Below are 20,967 nucleotides of genomic sequence, written 5' to 3'. Positions count from 1 at the left end.
GACAAACGAACGGATGGACGAACAGTCGGACAAATGGACCCACAGACCAGAAAACATAATGCCTCTCTACTATCGTAGGTGGGGCATAAAAACTGCAGGGTCATCGGACACATTTTTTAAACTAGATACTATTATGATGATTGTGGACAAGTTTGGTTACATTTTTTCTTAGTAGTTTCAGAGGAGAAGATTTTTGTAAAAGAGTACAAAAATTTAAGAAAAATTGGTAAAATTGACTATAAAGGGCAATAACTCCTGAAGGGGTCAACTGACCATTTTGGTCATTTGACTTATTTGTAGATTTACTTTGCTGAACATTATTGTTGTTCACAGTTTACCTCTATCTATAATAATATTCAAGATACAAAAAAATGTAATAACATAAAATGGCAAAATTTCCTTAAAATTACCATTTAAGGGGCAACAACCCAACAATGGGTTCTCTGATTCATCTGAAAATTTCAGAGCAGATAGATCTTGACCTGATAAACACTTTTATCCCATGTCAGATTTGCTCTAAATGCTTTGGGTTCAGAGATATAAGCCAAAATCTACATTTTACCCCTATGTTCTATTTTTGGTTGGTTGGCTGGGTCACCGGACACATTTTTTTTAACTAGATACCCCAATGATGATTGTGGCCAAGTTTGGTTTAATTTGGCCCAATAGTTTTAGAGGAGAAGAAGTTCACAACGACGGAAGACAACAGACACAAAGTGATGAGAAAAGCTCACTTGGACCTTTGGGCCAGGTTAGCTAAAAATGAAATGCTAGCCTTTTATCAATAATAAAAGTGAATACAAAAATACAAGAGGCAAAACCATTTACTTGACAACACAAAATCCACTAATATCAGGTGTTAATGGTCAGTCACACCCTGCTTCACATGTGACACCTTCTAATGAATACAAAACATATATCAAACAAGACTTGTTGGTGTAAAACCTTCCCAAAAAACATCACATTTGTTTTACATTAATGTTTTGAAATAAACAAATAAAACTGAATGGGAAATTTACATTCCAAATTTTTATTATAAATATTAACATTAAAAAATCATATCTTTGATACAGAAGTTAAAAAAAATAAATAAAACTACATATTAACATATTAAACATATAGTACTTTACAAAGAGTACAAACATAAAGCAAATCTTTATTATATACTTAGTAGTAAATACAGATAAATTGTATGTGTAATACAATCATTGACAAGCGTGCTGTATCAGCCACCTGTGATGATATCGATATCAGCACGGTTGCAAAAGCTTTATCACACCTTTAATCTGTATGACGTCACGTCATCGATTGCAGTCACTGTTGCAAAGGCTTTCAAATCCCTAATCTGTATGACGTCATGTCAAACCTATAATCTATATGACGTCATGTTACATAAAAAACGACTACTTGAGGTATATGTATATAATAAAGTGTATATGATATGGCTTTTTCAATATCACACACCATATCAACCCTCAACCAATATAATCCCTCGAGCTCCCTCGAGCAGAGCTCTTGGGATTATATTGGTGTCTCGGGTTGATACGGATGCGATATTGAAAAAGCCATATGATATTCTCTATATATCAAAGCAGATATGAGAGAAAAAACTAAAAATAACAAATGCAATAAATTTTAATCCATCTTTGGTGTCAATGTGTGAAAATGCTCAATGAGTAAACTCTTGGTCTCTTTAACTTTCATCATTTTGATTTCACAAAAATGCCCCGAAATTAATCATATGATAAGATTTGCGTTTGTAAGGATAATAAAGACTATTAAAATGAAAGAGGTTAATCAACAATGAGTTAACATAATTCAGGATGCAATACATTCACATATATCATATATTAATAACATGAGATAATAATAATAAAATATTTTATAAAAATAAGTAAGTATGGCACATAACATATCAACTATTATTTCTTTTTCCTCATATCATTTAATCTTCAATTATTTATATATTCCATAATTTTGATTAGCTGACACCAATTGTATTGATTTTAAGATGGTTTTATTGTTCAATATAAAGCAACACCAACAAATAAATTCAATGAAGTATCAACAACAATATGAAGGAATGTGAAAGAGAAGACGAATGTTAAAAAGAAATCAAATAATAAATTTTATTAAACTTTGTAATTCCTTTTTAACTGTTATTATAAGAATTTTTATATTTTTTATTACAGTGTTTTTTAATCATTGACCATACACATAATTTTTTGTATAAAGCATTCATTTGGTTCTAACGAAAATGTTAATTCAGTCCCATCTTTACAGTTTATATAATAAATCAAATCTTTGCAACCTAAACTACACTAAATAATTAAAGCTTTATAACATTGTTGACCTTTGGTCATTTATGTGTATTTTGAAGCAATGATGTAATATCCATGACGTCATTGTGAAGTAATAATTATGGCAAAAGTAAATTAAACTTCTTTATCTAAAAAAAATAAATAAAAATAAGATGTGGTATGATTGCAATGAGACAACTATCCAACAGAGTCCATATGAAGTGGATTTATGAAACAAAAAACTGTTCAGCCTTCGACAATGAGCAAAACCCATAGTATATATATATAATCAGCAATAAAATGCCCTGACATGACAAATTGTTAAATAATTCATAAGAACCCAGATGCTCCGCAGGGTGCAGCTTTATACGACCACAGAGGTCGAACCCTGAACAGTTGGGGGAAGTATGGACACAACATTTAACTTGACACAGCTCTGAATTTGGATTCTGATTAAATAGTTGACACAACATAGGTTTCTGACACAGAATGAATTTGGTCTAAGAACTTAAATTGGACATTACCTATCATGGTCAATTATCCAAAATTTAAATACATGGTTATATTCAGCATATCATAGAACCTCAAGAATTCAATTTTTGATGAAATCAAATAATGTTCAATTTTAGACCCTTTAGACCTCAATGTGGACCAATTTGATAACCAACCCAAATATTAAAAATCTAAATACATGGTAAGATTCAGCATATTGAAGAACCCCATATATTTAATTTTTGTTGAAATCAAACAAAGTTTAATTTCGGACCCCGATTTGGACCAACTTGAAAACTGGGCCCATAATCAAAAATCTAAGTACATGTTTAGATTCAGCATATCAAAGAACCCCTTGAATTCAATTTTTGTTAAAATCAAACTAAGTTTAATTTTGGACCCTTTGGACCTTAATGTAGACCAATTTGAAAACAGGTCCAAAAATTAATAATCTAAATACATGGTTAGATTTGGCATATCAAAGAACCCCAATAATTCATTTTTTTGATAAAATCAAACAATGTTTAATTTTGGACCCTTTTGGCCCCTAATTCCTAAACTGTTGGGACCAAACCTTCCTTTTATGGTCATAAACCTTGTGTTTAAATTTCATAGATTTCTATTCACTTATACTGAAGTTATAGTGCGAAAACCAAATGTCTTCGCATGACGACAACGACGACGATGCTAACGTCATACCAATATACAACCAAAATATTTTCAATTTTTGCGGTTGTATAAAAACTAAAATAACAAATGCAAATTTGTTTTGCAGTCGTATAAAAACAGATTTATGACAAAACATTAAAAGAAAGTAAATGTGACAGGCAGCAACAAACAACAACAACTGAATAACAGTCTCCTGACTTGGGACAGTCATACATAGAAAGTGGTTGGGTTAAATATATAAATATGAGCACTCAACCATGCCTGACAGATGTGTTACAGCAAAAATAAGAAAAATAGTAAAATTAATCATCAATCACTACAATGCACAAAAATCTTCAACAAAAGTACAAAAAACACAACCTGCAGATCTAAGATAACAATGAAAAGGTTGGAGTTTGTCTTAGCTGCTCATCTATATCATAAAAGAATCTCAAACTCATTCCAATTTTAGTCAAAACTGGGCTAATAAAACTGGATTAGGAGAATAAAATCACAACTAAAAATTACAAATACCAAACAAAAACTGATGAAAGCTATTCTAGCCTAAACATGTTTATTTGCAAATGATCAATATTTTGTTCAGCTTTTGACTAAAGTTTAGTCATAACTCAGTTTAAGTTTGGTCTTGTGTTGATAATTATACATAGACATAACAAATATCATATACCTTTATTGAAAGATACAAATGTTGTGGCACTGACAAGCTAAACAACTAGTTAAAAAAATATCATGAGGGTTTCCAAGACTATAACAAAGAAAATAAAGTAGAACTAACAAAAATGGTCAAAAAGAGAGTAATTTGACCTTTTAAACAAAGGTAAAATCATATCACAGTATTGATGGTATCATCGTATAATGATATACCCAAATGCCTACATCAATCTAGTTTGTCAAACACAATAGTAATTTGATTTTGAGGGGATGGGTCCTTACTATGTTCAATTGTTACATAATTAATAATACGACAACACACATCAGAATTGTATTTGCAACAATAAAAATTAAAAATTAACAAAAACTTAAAGGTAAAATCTTAACAACTTTTAATCTGTTTCATCTTTATATCTACAAAAACATCAACAAGGTTTATATACTCATTTTGTGGTCATCAGCCATTTTGTGACAAAAATATAGATTAAGATACAAGCAAACTACTTCTATATGTCTCGATGTTATATACATAACAGAAATGACATATAAATGTGAATTATGTTAGAATTCTTAATAAAAACACTTGACACAGTACTATAAAACAATATGTAAAGTTTCCTGCAGCATTCACCAGGCCTGTAGAAGTTGAAGAATTGTGTATATTTATAAATATAGACCTGATCTACATACTATGAACATTAACTGTTTATGCCATGTAGTCATAGTACTGGGTTTTAACCCTTTCATCCTTGACCTGTTTCTTGGAAGCATATTGACCCTTTGATCTGCTGTTTGAGTATCTTTCCATGTTGTGAGATCTACCCTGTGAAAAGGCATTACTCACTTCATCTCTGTATCTTCCTTTTTGCTAAAGAGTAAAATGATCAAGAGATTAACTAACATAGATAATTAGAAATTTTGAAGATCTATTGACAAAAATTAATCAAAATATGCTTGTCAAGTGTTAACCAATCAAAGCATTTTTCAGTACTAACACATTACAACAATTTGTTTCATAAGTCATTCAATAAGCTATCATTTAATAGACAGCTTTTTTTCACAAATATATTGTTTAGTACTAAAAAACATTGAATTCCTACAAATGAACATAAATGAAGTAGTTTTTAAAAAAATTATTGTACTATTCATTTGTACTAAAAAATGTACATACTAGTTTTGTATACTGGTCTTGTAGTAGGAGGATGCACAATTTTTTTTTGTACTGGAGAAGTAATTTGCTATTACAATGTATTGCACTTACAGTAAAATTTTATCAAAATAAAAAACCAATGAAATATTGTTTATTTATTGTACCTTTATAGTACTACAAGATTGAAATACAAATCTAATACTTTATAAAAATAGTAAAAATTTAGTACTGTACAATTATAGTACAAAAATCATTCAATTGTTTGAAAGTACATTATATCTGTGCTGTGCTATGTTTTTGATGTACACTTCTTTCTAGTTCATTAGTATTTGATGTTTGATTATTGGAGGCTATCTGGGGTTTCTAAAAGTCTATCTTACCCTTAGATCTTGGCTCAATAAATGAATTTGGTTTGTAAGATCAATACATTTATACTAAATAAATACTCCTTGGTATGATTAAAACCATAGATTCATTTAATAGCTAAGATTGTAATTGAGGTAGCGCCATTACATATTAATTCAAGCTGTGTTATATTAGCATTTTTATGATTATTTTCCCTTGTATCTTTAGTCATTTATATGACAAATGAAGCCTTGACAAACAGTTTTTTCATTAGCAACCATTTTGACATAACTCACAATCCCAGTAACTATAGAGCAGTAGAAATTACTTTTTTCAAGAATGTCTTGAATGTAATCTATATACCAATGTCTGAGCCGAGAAATCTGTTTTCCAAGACTGTATAAACAAGTTGAACAACCAGGCCCATGTCTGTATAACACAATGATAGTTGGTTTTAATTACAACTTCAAATAGATGTGACAAATTGTAGGTTTCAGGCTAAATAGTAAAAACAATTTACTTCTTTTAAAGCTCTACAAACTAATGTGTTCCTTTGGTCCTAATTATGTGTGTAATATCTATATACTAACCTTTTTCAGATCTTCATGATTTTTTAGTTGTTCCTGAATCAGTTTACTCTCAGACAAATAAGCACATCTCTCTTCCATTTGGTCAGCACCATGTGTTCCTTTAGCAATCAGAGCATTGTTGGAACATCTACAGAGTAATTATACAGTAAATAAAATTAAGGAAAATGGAGCTTTCATCATTTTAGTTTTTAAAAAATAATTGTGACTGAAAAATTATTCATACTATTTTACCATTATTACTTTTTATAAAAGAGATCGATGTTAAAGTCATAAGAAACGAGTGACTGGTGAAAAATAATGTTCATCCAATTCTTGAACCAATGCATGTATATATAATAAACTTAGTCTTCTGTGCACGATTTTATCATTTTTTACGCAAATATATCGTATAATCGTCAATTTTTTTTTCTATCTGTCTGTTATGATTTAACAAATATGGCTACTCATTAAATACCGTGTTTTGAAGCTAAAGTTTACCGATTGTCACCTTATAGTAAATAATCAACAAAAAGCATGGGTAACTAGCACGTGTTAAACATATACAATCAGGTAATTGTTTATTTTAATGACAGATTCATGCGTATTCCTATCACCGGATTTTTACAAGGAGGGTCACGCTTAGGTCACTATGCATACAGAAAACATGTAGGTGAATTGCTTCCTGGCAGCAAGCAATTAAAAATAAGTAAACTTCTTCTAAATGTGGACAAATTAAAGAATTTTCCTCAGAAAAAAAGTATATGTACATAAGTTGTATAATGAAAACTATCCATTTAGTTTTAAAAAACATATGCATATTTTTTTTTTAATTTGAGGTTTCATATGACTTTAAAAAAAAAAAAAGATGAACATTTTTGGATTAATAATGCTCATCAGAGTTGTGTGCAAAATAGTATATTGTTCTTAGTACATTTGTAATACAATTCGATTTCTGCAGTCTTATCAGTAAATTCAATTTTAACACATATTACAGTAACACTATCCTTGTTAAGATTTCAGATGCTACTTACAAAATATTCTTAGCTCTGTCAATATCTCCTTCACTAGCCATATCAGATGTAGTCTGCACAGTGGCCACACCCATTACAGCAACATTCATACCCTGCAATGGTGTACATTATCTATAGTATATCTGGCATTTTCTTTTATTATCAATATGAAATTTGACTTTAATTCTTTTTAAAACTTGGCAAAAGTGAAAAACGTTTTGTAGAAAACACAAATAGAGTTTGGGTCCAATCCTAAATTGTTGCTAATTGCCTGAATCATTCAAAAACATCAAATATACCAGATAACAATCTTGTTTACAATACAAAATCATATTCATTTTGATTCAATAAAATTTGTAAAATCTATTGGTTCTAAAATGCCCAGGTATTTTCTGGATGAATTTCTTAATTTTAGCAATCATGATGGTCTTTTTTAAACATTATTTTCACAAGGAAGGGTTTAAAACTGTTTTCAACTGAGTTCAAGTGTGTAAATAAATTCATAGGGTATAATGTGGTAGTTGAAATTATTCATTGCAATCAATTTGTGTCCTGTGAATTTTCCTGTGACCTCTCTGTCCGTTTACATATTGACCACCTTAGTTTTCTCCTCAATACATCAAAAGGACTTCAATATTTAAGAAATTAAAAGTTAAAAGTTTTTACCTCCTCCATATCTAATCTTTTGTCAGTAGTTTGAATTGATTTGCTGATCACACGTAACATCTTTTTCCCATCTTTAAAAGTAAACTTTATCTGAGCCTAAAACAAATAGCAGAAGCTATATCACAAATTTTGAACTAACATATTTTCAAAAATCCAAACTATATAATTATATGGCTCATACTGACATCTGTTCTAAAGCAAATTAACTTATTCTGGGTAAATATCTGCTTTATTTGTTACTTACACTGGAAATACTTGACCATTGACATTGGAAAGTCTTCAAATCAATGCATTTATTCACAGACAATACAATAACTCAAGATAAAATGGGGAATATGACAATAGGACACAGATAATGCCCCCACTTGCATATAAAGTTATAAAGGGCTATAACTCAAGAACTGTTAAGGTGACACTACCCAAATGTGTACTTGATCTGAGTTTTGTGGTAATAAGCATTGTGTCAATAACATTTGATTGAGTCAAACTAAAGTTAGAACACAAAAAAAAATCTGCAATTTTTCCATTTGTAAAGGGCATAACTCTAGAATGGTAAAAGTGATGCCACCAAACTTCAAACTCGGTCAGTGTTTGTGGTAATAAGCACTGTGGATAAGTTTCATAACATTTAGTTGAGGCAAACTAAAGTTAGAGAACGGAAACCAATTTTTGGACGTACAGACGGATGGATGTACAGACAATGGTTAATTTCAATGCCTCCTCTCACACAGCAGTAGCATAAACAGTATTCAGATATTGATATCATCAATAGTATAATGGTATGATAGGTTATATGAAAACTAGAATTATTGCAGTAAACTTCAATAATTTCTAACCCTTAGAGTCAAATTAAAATTTAATATATATATCATAGCTATATTAAAGCAGTTTTTTTTTATTAGAACAGCATGTACAATTAGGTGTTTGCTTACTTGGAATGGCAGGCTCTCTACATCCAACTTTTTGCCAGGATTTTTAAGCTTGAATTTAAAGATAATATCAGTGTCTTTGGTGGCATTTCCAACCTCTTTAACAACTCTACTGCTGCCCTGAAATAACAATAAACAAAATTCATTAAAATTGGATACAGCTAAGAAATGAAAATGCACATGCTCTATTCACTAAAGATCTCGTTAAAAAAATCCTAAACTAACTTCTGAAAAGTAAAAAAGTAAAAACCACTTTCATTAATGACATAGTAGGGGAAATAAAGTTTGGCTTGTTTTATAAACCTTCCTTTAGGTCAATACATAAAGCCACTTTACAGCATCTATAATTTCACTGCTTTTATGCCCCACCTACGATAGTAGAGGGGCATTATGTTTTCTGGTCTGTGTACTATGGACACATTCTAGTTTTTTACTATTTTCAACTGGGATAGAAAAACAGTGAAACTATAGATTTCCATATGATCAACAGGTAAGAATAATCTCCATCAGACACAATATAGACCATAGGCTGGAAAGCCAAAAGACAAATCCTTAACTGCAACAGTGTTAAAATATTTTTTTTTATGATGCCCCCTCCTGCATATAATGTTATAAAGGGACATAACTCAAAAACAATAAAAGCAAAGCTACCCAAATTCTTACTGCATCTGCGTTTTGTGGTAAAAAGGATTGTGTACAAGTTGTTTCATATCATTTGGCTAAGGCAAACATAAGTTGGAGAAAGGAAATAAAAATTTCACCAATTTTCCATTTGTAAAGGGGCATTACTTAAGAACAGTAAATGTGAGGCACCCAAATTCATACTTGATCTGAGTTTTGTGGTAATAAGCATTGTTTATAAGCTTCATAACATTTGATTGAGGCAAACTTTAGTAAGATAATGGAAACAAAAATTTCAGCAATTTTTCCATTTGTAAAGGGACATCACTCTAGAAATGAAAAATGACCCAACCAAAATTCAAACTTTTTAATTGTGTTTTGTGGGAATAAGTATTGTGTATAATTTTCATAAAATTTGTTTGAGGCAAACTAAAGTTAGAGAACAGAAACAATTTTTTTGGATATACTGACAAGGGTAAAACTAAATGCCCTCTCTGCTACTGCAGGGGCAAAAAATCACAATATTTATTGTCCTTAATTTAAAAGAAAATTGCTAAAATAATTTAATTGGTTAATATCATCTGTAATTTTTTTATAATTTTCATTCATCAGTTTTGGTAGATCTGAGCTAACAATAAGTTTACCTTAGGATATTTAGAATCATCAATTTCCAACTCTTGATGAAGCTGAAGTGTAATAGAAACAGCTGTAGCTACAACATAATTTTGTGAGATCAAACGTAACTGTCTGATCATTTCCAGTGGATTCAGGACATTAATGGTTCCACCAGAGATCTCGGCACATTTGGATACTTTCTGTAACTCTACTGGTTCTCCTTGTACTGCTAATAATGATATCACAATACCATTTTCTCTGGCTTTATTTCCAACCTGTAATACCAATATAATATTCAATTAAAAAAGAAAGTTCATTTTAACAACAACAATCAAACACATCATCATATTTGAATACAAATTTAGATAATCATCTATCCATTTCCTCAATAACCAAGTGATGGATTTCAATTTATTACTTAGCATTGTGTAAAAAAAATAGTTTGCAAATTTATTTCATCAACTATAAAAAGAAATAATATATATAAGAAACTTCTCCTTGGTTATTTAACTGTCAGTGGTTTATATTTTTTTTAAATTGCTTTGTTTAAACTTTTTCAGTAGAATTAATTATTAATTATACAGACTGCCTATTAACCTTTTTATAAAAATGTTCTTTTGATTCTGAACCATCAGTCCCTCCTCCAACACCTTGATTGGGAGCTCCATCAGTACACAGAACAATTTCTGATCCAGTTGTTCCCATGGCAATACCCATAGCAATAGACAAAGCAGGCCCAAGGGCAGTACAACCTTCAGTACACATGGAGTCAACTTTAGTCGTCAAAGTACTGAAAATATCATATAAGTGATTATTTCTATTAGCGTTAATAGGGATTCTTGATTATTTTGGAGAATACAATTTTTTTTTAGAATTCTGGTCATATATATATATATACTAATATAGTACATGTACCAGATTTGACCTTATATAAATTTCACATGAAATGTTTTGTCTGGCAATTCCTTAGCATTGTATCATTTTAGAGCATTTCATTGGCAACTTATGATGAATGGATAACAACATAAATGCAAGTTACATTTCACTTTCAAACATTTGTTGTCAATATTTTATGAAAAATCTTTTAAAAAAAATAAGCATACTTTTAAGTTTTTTATATACTTTAATCATGATTAATTTTTTTTTAATATCTTTGGAGTTATCACATCATACAGACCACTGAAGTAACTAAATATCACCATCATAGGTATGTTTAAATTTGACTCTAACATATGACAATTTTTAGACACTTATGCAATTCTTGTTGTGTAAAGTGTTATTATGCAATTATATTTTTTGTAAATTGTTTTGTTATAAATTAAGAAGTTCCTTTTCTCAATTGAATTATTGGATATTACATGTCAGGGACTTTTATAGCCAACTCTATAGTATGAGTTTTCCTCATTGTTGAAGCAATATTGTTGCCTATAGTTAATAACATCCACTTCATTTAAACTTTGGTGGATAGTTGTCTCATTGGCAATCATACCACATCTCCTTATTTTTCTATAGATTAAATACTGTGTAAGTTCATGCTATATATCTCTTAGCTGTACACACCTGCAGGTTTCTGAAATGGGAGGTACTGTCATATCCATAGCAAACTTCTTTCCTTCATCTAACAGTGAGTTATAATTACTGAAGTTACATTTACATTTATGCTGGGTTCCATCATGTCGAAAGATATCAACATCTGAGGAAAACTTGATTAGCTGAACTTTCCTATCAGGCTGATCTATTTCAAGTCTTTCAAGTTGTCTGGAAAAAGACAAATTTATCAGATTCATTTAAGGTTGATAGTAATATATTGTTTTTAAACTGTTCATATCATGATCTTTTAACTTAACACTTAGCACTCCGGCTTCCTCCACCAATAAAAACTGGCTGCCACGAAATAGCCTAAATGCAGTGCTTAAAAGTGGCGTTAAAAACACCAAAAATAATAATAATAATACTTAACAGTAATGTTGGGTTTTATGTAATTTTGCTTTAAACTTTTTAATTGTACAATTGACACAGTGCTCGTTTTTTGACAAATCATATTAATGTATGTTTTATATCATGATAACTTTTTTATGAAGTTTAAAAATGTTTTGTATCATCATCAAATTTATCAAGGATATACACGTATATGGCAAATGCCATTTTTGAAGATAGATTGCCCTAAATTATTTATTTTAACTTAACCAATAATTTTTTTATATGTTTGCAGTTTCATTTTTAACACATTTTAAGGAAGCAAGCGGTTATCAATAATAAGATGAAATTGGATAACATGCTTAAATGGGTTGTATTTCAAAATGTACTTAAATCTCAATATATTGCATTCAGATTTAAAGTTTAGAATAGATACCTGTTCAATGCTTGTTTAATGGCTGCCAATCTGGTGATATATTCAGCTCCATACGATGTTCCATCACGCTGACTTCGCCATTCAGCTGTTAAAAAAAAATTTTAACGTTTAAAATAAATCAAAACTGATTTTCAAACTTGTCCAAGACATAACTGATATATAACCTTTTAATATGAATTTTAAAACTATCTGGTAAGAATTGTACACATGTGAGCATTTAGAATGCAATTTTCTATAAAATACCATTTATTAGGGCATTACTCCTGAAAAAAAGATCAAATATGATTTTTGAATTTCCACCAGACATTGCTGATAAAAAATGTTGATATAAATTTCATGACAATCCTTCCAGAATTTGTTTAATATTATTGGGTTGCGGTCTTATTGATAAACACATATACCCAACATCTCCTTATAAGATTTATCCATTATAGAGCATTTACTCACATGTAACTCTGGACATCTCTGTACTCTGGTCCATTGAACCACTCACATCCATACAGTATATCTGGTATCCTTTACTAGGCCCTTTAGGTTTAGCTTCTGCTTCTTCACCGGTGGCCTCCTCCTCTTCGATTTTATCAGGAACAAAAAGTACATAATCATATGTCCCTTTGGTTGGTATTTCCTCATTTGCTAGGCCCAATATGGTATTTTCTTTTCCACAAAACTCACTAGAGATAAGAATGATATAAACTTCATCCCATTTTTTTTCAAACCCAATATCAAATCAAAATTTTCTTTCAAATATAACAAGGACTTATTACATCTATTATATGTGAAAGGAGTGATATTTTGAATGCAAAAATTTCAAGTTTCTTTCTTCAGCAGAGGTGAATTATATGAATACAGTGTGCATGCATTATTATGATAATCTAAAATGTCTAAAATTATCTTTTATGCAGTTTTCAAGTTAAATTTACATGCCTGTAGTTTTACAATGTTTTTTATAATACAATGTAGCATCACAAAATTTTTGCTTATCGCATATACAGTTTGTACATGTATCTACCTAGTAATAAAGAAATACATAGCACTAACCATAGAAATTCTTGCGATTATCTTTGTATCTGTAACAATAAAGACCTTACTAACAACTGATAATTGCAGTAAAGAATATGAGTATTAAATGGTGTACTGAAAAAAATCTATAACATACAAAACTTACCAAATCCATTTAGTCTTGTCTTCTTCTTGTGTGATTTTAGATACACAAGATAACACAGCCTGACATTTGTCACATGTCACAGGATCACCTGTAGCTATGTCCGACTCATCTTCAAGATCTTTCATAGAAAGCAACAATACATTTGTATCAGCTTTCTGCACTTTCATTTTGGACTTGGTTTTATGACCCCTAAATACAGGGAAATCTCCCATGCTTGCTGGTCTTTGTCTTCTAACGGGAGCTGATGCTGCTCTGTCTCCTCGTCTAAATGATCCACTTAATGTACGCCACAATGAGGACAGTATTCCTCTATTTTGATCTTTTCTAGAAGTAACACCGGAAGCTTGTGGGGGTTCTGGTTTTGATTTACTTTTCTGTACTTTCTTCTTTCCTTTTACAGTTATCATTTTTCGGTATGAATCCTCAATAGTTGGATCATAGTCTTCCATAAAAATTCCAGATGTAAATTGTATTGTCAGACAGGATTTTCCAACACCTCCACTACCATTTATTACTATCTGTCAACAATAAATAATGGTTTTACTTTATGGCCTTCAACAATGAGCAAAACTAATAATCCATAGCTTTCGTTAAAAGACCCCAAAACAGAATGTGGCAGGTTTCAACATGTTTGCAGGCCCCCAACATCAAAAGTTTACATTTGCATTTAACTTTGAATTAATATTAGAAAGGAGACACTCTTAATTGATATTGCAAGAAATTCTACATTGTATATCAATTTCAAATGCTCCTGCTTAGACAGTTTATAATTTTACATCTAAAAGCAAGTCAAGTGTTTTTAAATAATTATAATTTTAACAGCTGCAGAAGAAAAACATTGAGATATATTGGTGGAATCTGTTCCTTTGAGGATATTTAGAAAAAGAATGAAGGCAAGTTTCATCTTGTGTCTAATGATTTTCAAAGATCCAGTTCTTCTATGCAATGTGACATCATCAAGTTTGGCATTTAAGACATCACAATAACAAAATAAGCAAGAAAGCGTAATGCCATCATTAAATTTTGATCAATGATTATGCAAACCACACAATGATTTTTGAAAAAATAATCAACTGTTTGGGGAAAAATAAACTTGTAAAGAAATGGAGAATTTGGATTATACATTTCATCAGACGACTGAATGTTAATTTATAGATGTATATTTTGATACTGTTTTAGAGTTTCAATGGCACAAACTTCTCATCTAATTTTATAACGTTCTTTGATATAGTGTTAATTATGAAAGTATATTTATGCAGATATGTTTTGTCATACCCTGCCTTAACAGTAAGTGTTTTACTCTCATGGATTTGCAGTCCATTAAAGCTGAAACTTGTATCATTAACCCAACTTGTTTATCAACTGAAAAGAAATTTTACCAAGTTCATGTTATCATTAATTTCTGAATTTACACTATTATTTAGTTAACCATACTTTGTATGAAGATGCTGTGCCAGGGATTTCTTTCACTAATGTTTCAAAGGCTTTGGTTACATTGATGGCAGTTTTGGCTGATGTTTCTAAGAAGGGAATTCCTAGTCTGGCAGCCAAATCGGACCCTTCATCTGTTGTGATTTTACGTTCACTTTCAAGATCACTCTTGTTTCCACACAGAATCTACAATTCAAAAAGCATTTTTTCTTACTTTTTCTGACATGAAATCAATACTTTATTCAATAGACTGAAATAATACAATTCTGAATGGAAGCCCTTATTTAAATTCTACATTCCAGTAATGAAATTTCTAATCTATGCTTTATGCTTCTTTTTTCAGAGAACAAAAATCTGTCTTTCCTTTTCTGTGAAACATATCAGATTTTACTGTTATTTTTTTTAAGCAGACACAGTCACAATGCTTAATATATTGCTGATTTAAACAGATAATTTTATTGTACATAAAATGTACTTGTGTATTTCTTTTTATATTTTAGGCTTTTATATTTTAATTTATTATGGGTTCTAATTACCGTACTCCTTAGATAATTTCATATTTTTAATGAAGTATATCTAATAATGTGGTAATAGCAGGAAAAATTATGGCAACTTATTTTCCTTCTTTTGACCATGAATCAGGTATAGAGAGTCATTGGGGCAAATAATGTGTTATCCGATCCTTTCCCTTACTTTCTTAGGGCACTTAAATGTTACCCTAAATCTCCAAAAGTCATCCTTGCTGTCAGGGAGTTTTAGGTTTGATGCAATTGCAACTTTAATGTTGAGAAATTTAAATCCAGAGAAAATTATATTTGTTGAAACAAAGTAAAATTATTGGTATAACATATGGATCTGACTTGTTTTCATAGGAACATCATTAACAGCAAACTAACCATAGTCATGCAGACTCATTCCTTTTTACATATCCTTAGATATTGTCCTACAACTGTATTTACCTCAATCTCTCTTCAGCTGTTTAGAAGGATTTACGCTTTTGAAGATAATTAACAACCTCATATTTAAGAATCATAGTAAGTTAGTCAGTTCAATTATCTCCCCTTTAAAATGCTTATTTTACATTCTCTGGTAGGGTTCTACAACTCTATTTAACCTCATCCATATCTGTCTATCCATTAAAAGGAGTTGCTCTTATAAGCTATTATCACAAATTGAAATATTAAAGATCATAATAAATTTGATTATCTCCCCTTTAACAAGTATGACAGTGATGCTATTCCTGTATGCACACCAGCAATTAATGATCTACATTTTTGTAAGTTTTCATCAATATCTCTCCATCTGTTAAGAGGGGTAGGGCTTACTACAGATTCTTAACACATATAGCACTATTGATGTAAGCACGTCAGTTCAATTATCTCCCCTTTCCCATGCAGGACCAGATTTTATTCCCTTGAGTACATCCTTATGTAGCGTTTTAAACTGTGTATAATTTCATCAATATCTGTCTACCATTTAAGAGAAGCTGTGCTTACAAGTTAGTAACACAATTGAAATATTGGAGGGAATACATTTGATAATCTCTCCTAAAACTTTGAGGACAAAGTAAGTAGGTCAGTTTAATTATCTCCCCTTTCACATGCAGGACCAGATATAAAGTATATCCTCCAGTAGGGCTCTACAACTGTGTAGAATTTCACCAATATCTGTCTTCCTATTAAGAAGGAGTTGTGCTAAAAAATTATTAACACCATTGAAATATTGAAGGGAATATATCAATTATCTCCCCTTAAACTTTTAGAAATTTTAGTTGACTGAAACAATTGGACATTTAACATATGTTTTCACAATATTATGGCAGTTGAATTTTAATCAGATTTTAGGGAAAAATAATAAGTGAGTGGAATGGACTCTTTTCATTATTTCCCTGTAACATTAGACAGGTATAATATTCCTTTATGCACATCCTCAAGTAATGTCGAGAAATGAGTAAAATTTCATCAATATCTGTCCAACAGTTTAAGATAAGTTGTGCTTACGAGACTATTACCAGATATTGTAGTAAGCAAATTAGTTATCTCCCCTTAAACATGTAGGACATCTAGTCATTAAGGATGAGTTGCAATTACAAGGTGGATGGACAGATCATACAGAATTTCCTTAATATACCTAATATAGGTTTTAATATAAACATGATCTGGGGCTTAATTTTTGAATATCTCATAAATGTTTATCAAATGTAATAATTACATCAATAAAAACTCCTTTTGTCTGAATAACATAGTACTGGAAATTCAGAAATTATTCAATGTTTTTCTTATTGTGAAAAAAACGACAGGGTTATAATCGCAATAATTTAAACCTCCATTTTGAAATTTTTCATATAAATTATAGCGAACCCTATGATAGTTTTCCATAGATTCACCTGCAAGTTACCTGTCGATTTAAACTTTTGACAGTTCTATTGTCCCATCTAACAAATACAAAAGGTATTGTTCTCTGTATAGTTTATTCACCAGGACCTTTAAATTTCTTCTAGGAGAAATATATCACTCATTGATTAATATACCTGAACAAAAAATTGAACTGTCAATGATGAAAAAATACTTATACCAATACTAAGAAAGGACTCACAAAACTGCATGTGGTGTTGTATTTATTCAATACCAAAAACTCGTTTTTAATGTGTTCAATATTAATAATGATTTAAAAATTAAAAGTTGATTTCTGATCAAATATTCAATAAATATTTTTGTGTGTTTGATAAATAAAAATTTGAATATTATTGTTTTTAAATTAAGGTCTTCATAAACATAGTCTATAAATTAACAACAAAAAAAACATGCAAATTCATTGGAAAATACTAAAAAATGTGTCTAAAATAAACTTTTTATTATTAAATCAGATTTTATATTGAACAGATTGAAAATATATTAATGATATATTGAATAAATACAATATTGCATACAGTTTATGTGAGTTTATAGAAGTATTTCAATAAAAAAACAGATAATTTTTTGGTCAGGTAAATTAATCAATGAGTGATATATTTCTCCTAGAAGAAATTTAAAGGTCCTGGTGAATGATCTACACAGAAAACAATACCTGTTGTATTTGTTAGATGGGACAATAGAACTTACCAAAGTTTAAATGGACAGGTAACTTGCAGGTGAATCTATGGAAAACTATCATAGGGTTCGCAATAATAACAACAATTCACAGTAGTATATGTATCTTAAGTGATTTTTTGTCATTTCTATTCTACAATACGAACCACTAAATCTATGTACATGTTTTTTTTCAGTTTTTAGTATTCACTGTTGTTACTAAGACTTACAGCTGGGACTGTTTCTGTATCTTTTATTTTTAAAAGAAAGTTATATATTGCTTCAGCTTCCTGGAAAGATTGAACATCATTGATACTGTATACAATCATAAAACCATCTCCAGTTCTTATATATTGATCTCTTAAAGAGGAATATTCCTCTTGACCAGCTGTGTCCAGTATATCTAAAATACATTGCTGAAATAATAAAATATAATAATTTGTTAGAACATTAATACACTTCCCAAATGTGCTTTCTCTTGCTGCTTGTGATCCTGGCTCACACTAATTTTAGTAGAGCTACAGTTGAAAAACAGAGGCAAGTAAACATTAACTGAAAGTATAATTTATGCAATCCCTAAAGTCTAACAGAAAATATAAACCCCAGATATGATCACTCACCACTGTATACTTGAAGAGCATTTGAGGATGTCAGTATGTTTTTCATTTGGTTTTCTTCAGACGCAAATCATAGAAATGATCCAGAGTTTTGTTTTCAAAAGTTCAATGTAATGTTTATCTTGTTTTTAATCTAAATATCTTAATTTGTAAAATATATGATTCTATGATATGTTTTGAAATCAGTTTATCATCACCTGTTTCCTTTTTATGTTTTTTATTACTGTAATATTATTTACAAAATAGATAGGTAAGTTACATAGATACCTGTTCATCAGAATCTCCTCCACTGTTTTGTTCATCAACCTCCTCAATAATATCCTCTATATCCTCTGCTACCTCTTCATCCTCCTGTTTACCAGTAAACACAAATTGTCCCCCAAATTGCATTTCAAAGTTATTTTGTAGCTACCTGAAATATTCAAATAGTTACACAGATTATTTTACTTCATCACTATTAGCAGTGGAATAAGTTTTATTCACCAGCTTTTCTCCGTCAATTTTTTTGTTCATTATCTGCTTACTAAAATACATGTTTGAGATTACTGCAAAGGTGATTTTTTAACAGGTTTTTATTATCACCATTTTAAAACGTAAACTTTGTATCTTTAGTATTTTCCATATTTTATCAGATTGCTAAAAAAGTTAAGTAACCCCCCAGAGAATATTCTTTGGGTAAAAGTACTTTTTTAGTACAGATAACATGTTGATAATTAAGAAAATGTATATTAAATCTAAATGCAATAAACAATGTGAATAAAAGAACAGACTGTTCCATTGTCCCCACATTGCACATATATACCTTTATCTGCTCTTAGTCCAAGGAGACTAATTAAAAACAATTTTTTATGTTCTTTAAAACTTTTTTTGAAATTTTCTGCCTTGAAGACTTGAGAACAATTTCCAAGGACTACTTGTTAAAATCGACATATTTTTTTAAATTGTCTGAGACATTGCTGTTATGTACCTGTAATATAAGTTACATTTAGCCAAAAACTACTTTTAAGAAAGTGTGGAAGGGGGTTTTATAGAATAGAGAGTAATGAGGAGCTAAAATATAAAGAATAGGGAATAAAATTAATAGGTGCTTACATAATAATATAAATAAAAGAGAATAATGGGACAAAAAATTTAAAGAATAGAGAATAATGGACAAAAAAATTAATGAATAGAGAAGAATGGCCTACAAATTAAAGGACCCCATCCTGACCCTCATTTAATAGTACCCCTATGTTCTATATAAAGCAGTAGTAACAGCCATGTTTCTAGAAGGATCACAAGGCAAAACAGACTCCTACAAAAGTTGTGGTCTGTATAGGTAACATCAGTAGCGGATCCAAGATTTTTAATAGGTGGGGGCCCACTGACTGACCTAAGAGGGGGCCCGCACCAGTCACGCTTCAGTGATTCCCTATATAAGCAACCAATTTTTTTCCCAAAAAGGGGGGGCCCGGGCCCCCTGCCCCCCCCCTAATTCCGCCTATGAACATGACCATTATAATTTGCAAAGGACCTTTACAGTTTTATCATTTTGCAATAGATATAATAGACCAGCAGGTTCCTCAATGAACACAAGTTTTGAAAACTCTGTCCATATACAATTATATGTGATTACTGATTATGTTATGATGATATTAATAAAATAATGAGGTTATAAAATTTAAGAAAAAAAAACAAAAATAAATAAATTATTGTTTATACTAAGAACAAAGTTATAAAATATAAGAAAATTACCAAGAATAAAAAACTTATTCAATTTCAATAAATTAATATGTTGTCAATGACAGATAAATTTTATAAACAGAAAGTAAATTGTATTGTTTGATTTAAAGATATAATAAAAAATATTTGTATTTTGTTCTAAAAGCCTAAAATGAGGCTGATGAGCAAAGTACTGTATAACAATGATTTTTTAATACAAATTGAAAGACACAAATAATTTGGAAAAACCATGTTAAATTTATTGAGTTATGCCATGTTCTTCCAATTTAAAAGAAAATTACTTACTATTTTTTCCTTCTAACAATTATAAACTTGTGAGTTCTTCTCTTTAACTTATTATTCAAATAATTTCTATTTGACAGCGTGTAGTTTATGATGAATTTCAAAGAAAAACAAATGATTCTGAATTTATAAATACATGCTGTCAGAACTATTTTTATCCTCGACAACGATTGGTGATTTATTTTTAGAAAGATTTTATGACCATCTCAAAGTTAATATTAACTTTAACAGATACATTAATTTATTAATAAATTATAAAAGTAATCTATATGAATAGAAAAATTAAAGGAATCTATTTAAAATATATTT

The 20,967-nt window shown here is 30.0% G+C and overlaps 1 protein-coding gene across 1 annotated transcript; it reads right to left on the bottom strand.

Annotated features, from left to right (window-relative positions):
• Positions 1–1,007: 1,007 nt before the first annotated feature.
• Positions 1,008–20,838, bottom strand: LOC139517220 (circularly permutated Ras protein 1-like). The gene is made up of 15 exons (XM_071307992.1): positions 20,662–20,838; positions 18,922–19,066; positions 18,268–18,453; positions 14,973–15,155; positions 13,539–14,056; positions 12,818–13,044; positions 12,371–12,455; positions 11,578–11,775; positions 10,615–10,807; positions 10,047–10,292; positions 8,785–8,901; positions 7,853–7,948; positions 7,208–7,299; positions 6,198–6,324; positions 1,008–4,980 (listed from the first exon to the last, which is right to left on the bottom strand). The coding sequence occupies exons 2-15, from the start codon at positions 19,042–19,044 to the stop codon at positions 4,819–4,821; spliced, it is 2,553 nt and encodes an 850-aa protein (XP_071164093.1). The 5' UTR covers positions 19,045–19,066; positions 20,662–20,838; the 3' UTR covers positions 1,008–4,818.
• Between the last annotated feature and the right edge of the window lie 129 nt (positions 20,839–20,967).

The sequence above is a fragment of the Mytilus edulis genome, chromosome 3 (genome assembly GCF_963676685.1).
Source record: "Mytilus edulis chromosome 3, xbMytEdul2.2, whole genome shotgun sequence".
Classification (NCBI taxonomy): domain Eukaryota; kingdom Metazoa; phylum Mollusca; class Bivalvia; order Mytilida; family Mytilidae; genus Mytilus; species Mytilus edulis.
The sequence above is the reverse complement of the archived record's forward strand: the minus strand, read 5'-3'. Positions and strand labels throughout refer to the sequence as shown.

Bases quoted from the DNA above. Each gene is read 5' to 3' on its own strand.
- LOC139517220 (XM_071307992.1), bottom strand. From the start codon at position 19,044: ATGCAATTTGGGGGACAATTTGTGTTTACTGGTAAACAGGAGGATGAA. The intron at 10,293-10,614 runs GTTAATAGGCAG...TTGGTATTACAG, and splicing joins AAGAACATTTTTATAAAAAG to GTTGGAAATAAAGCCAGAGA. The intron at 7,300-7,852 runs GTAAAAACTTTT...ACACCATTGCAG, and splicing joins AAAGATTAGATATGGAGGAG to GGTATGAATGTTGCTGTAAT.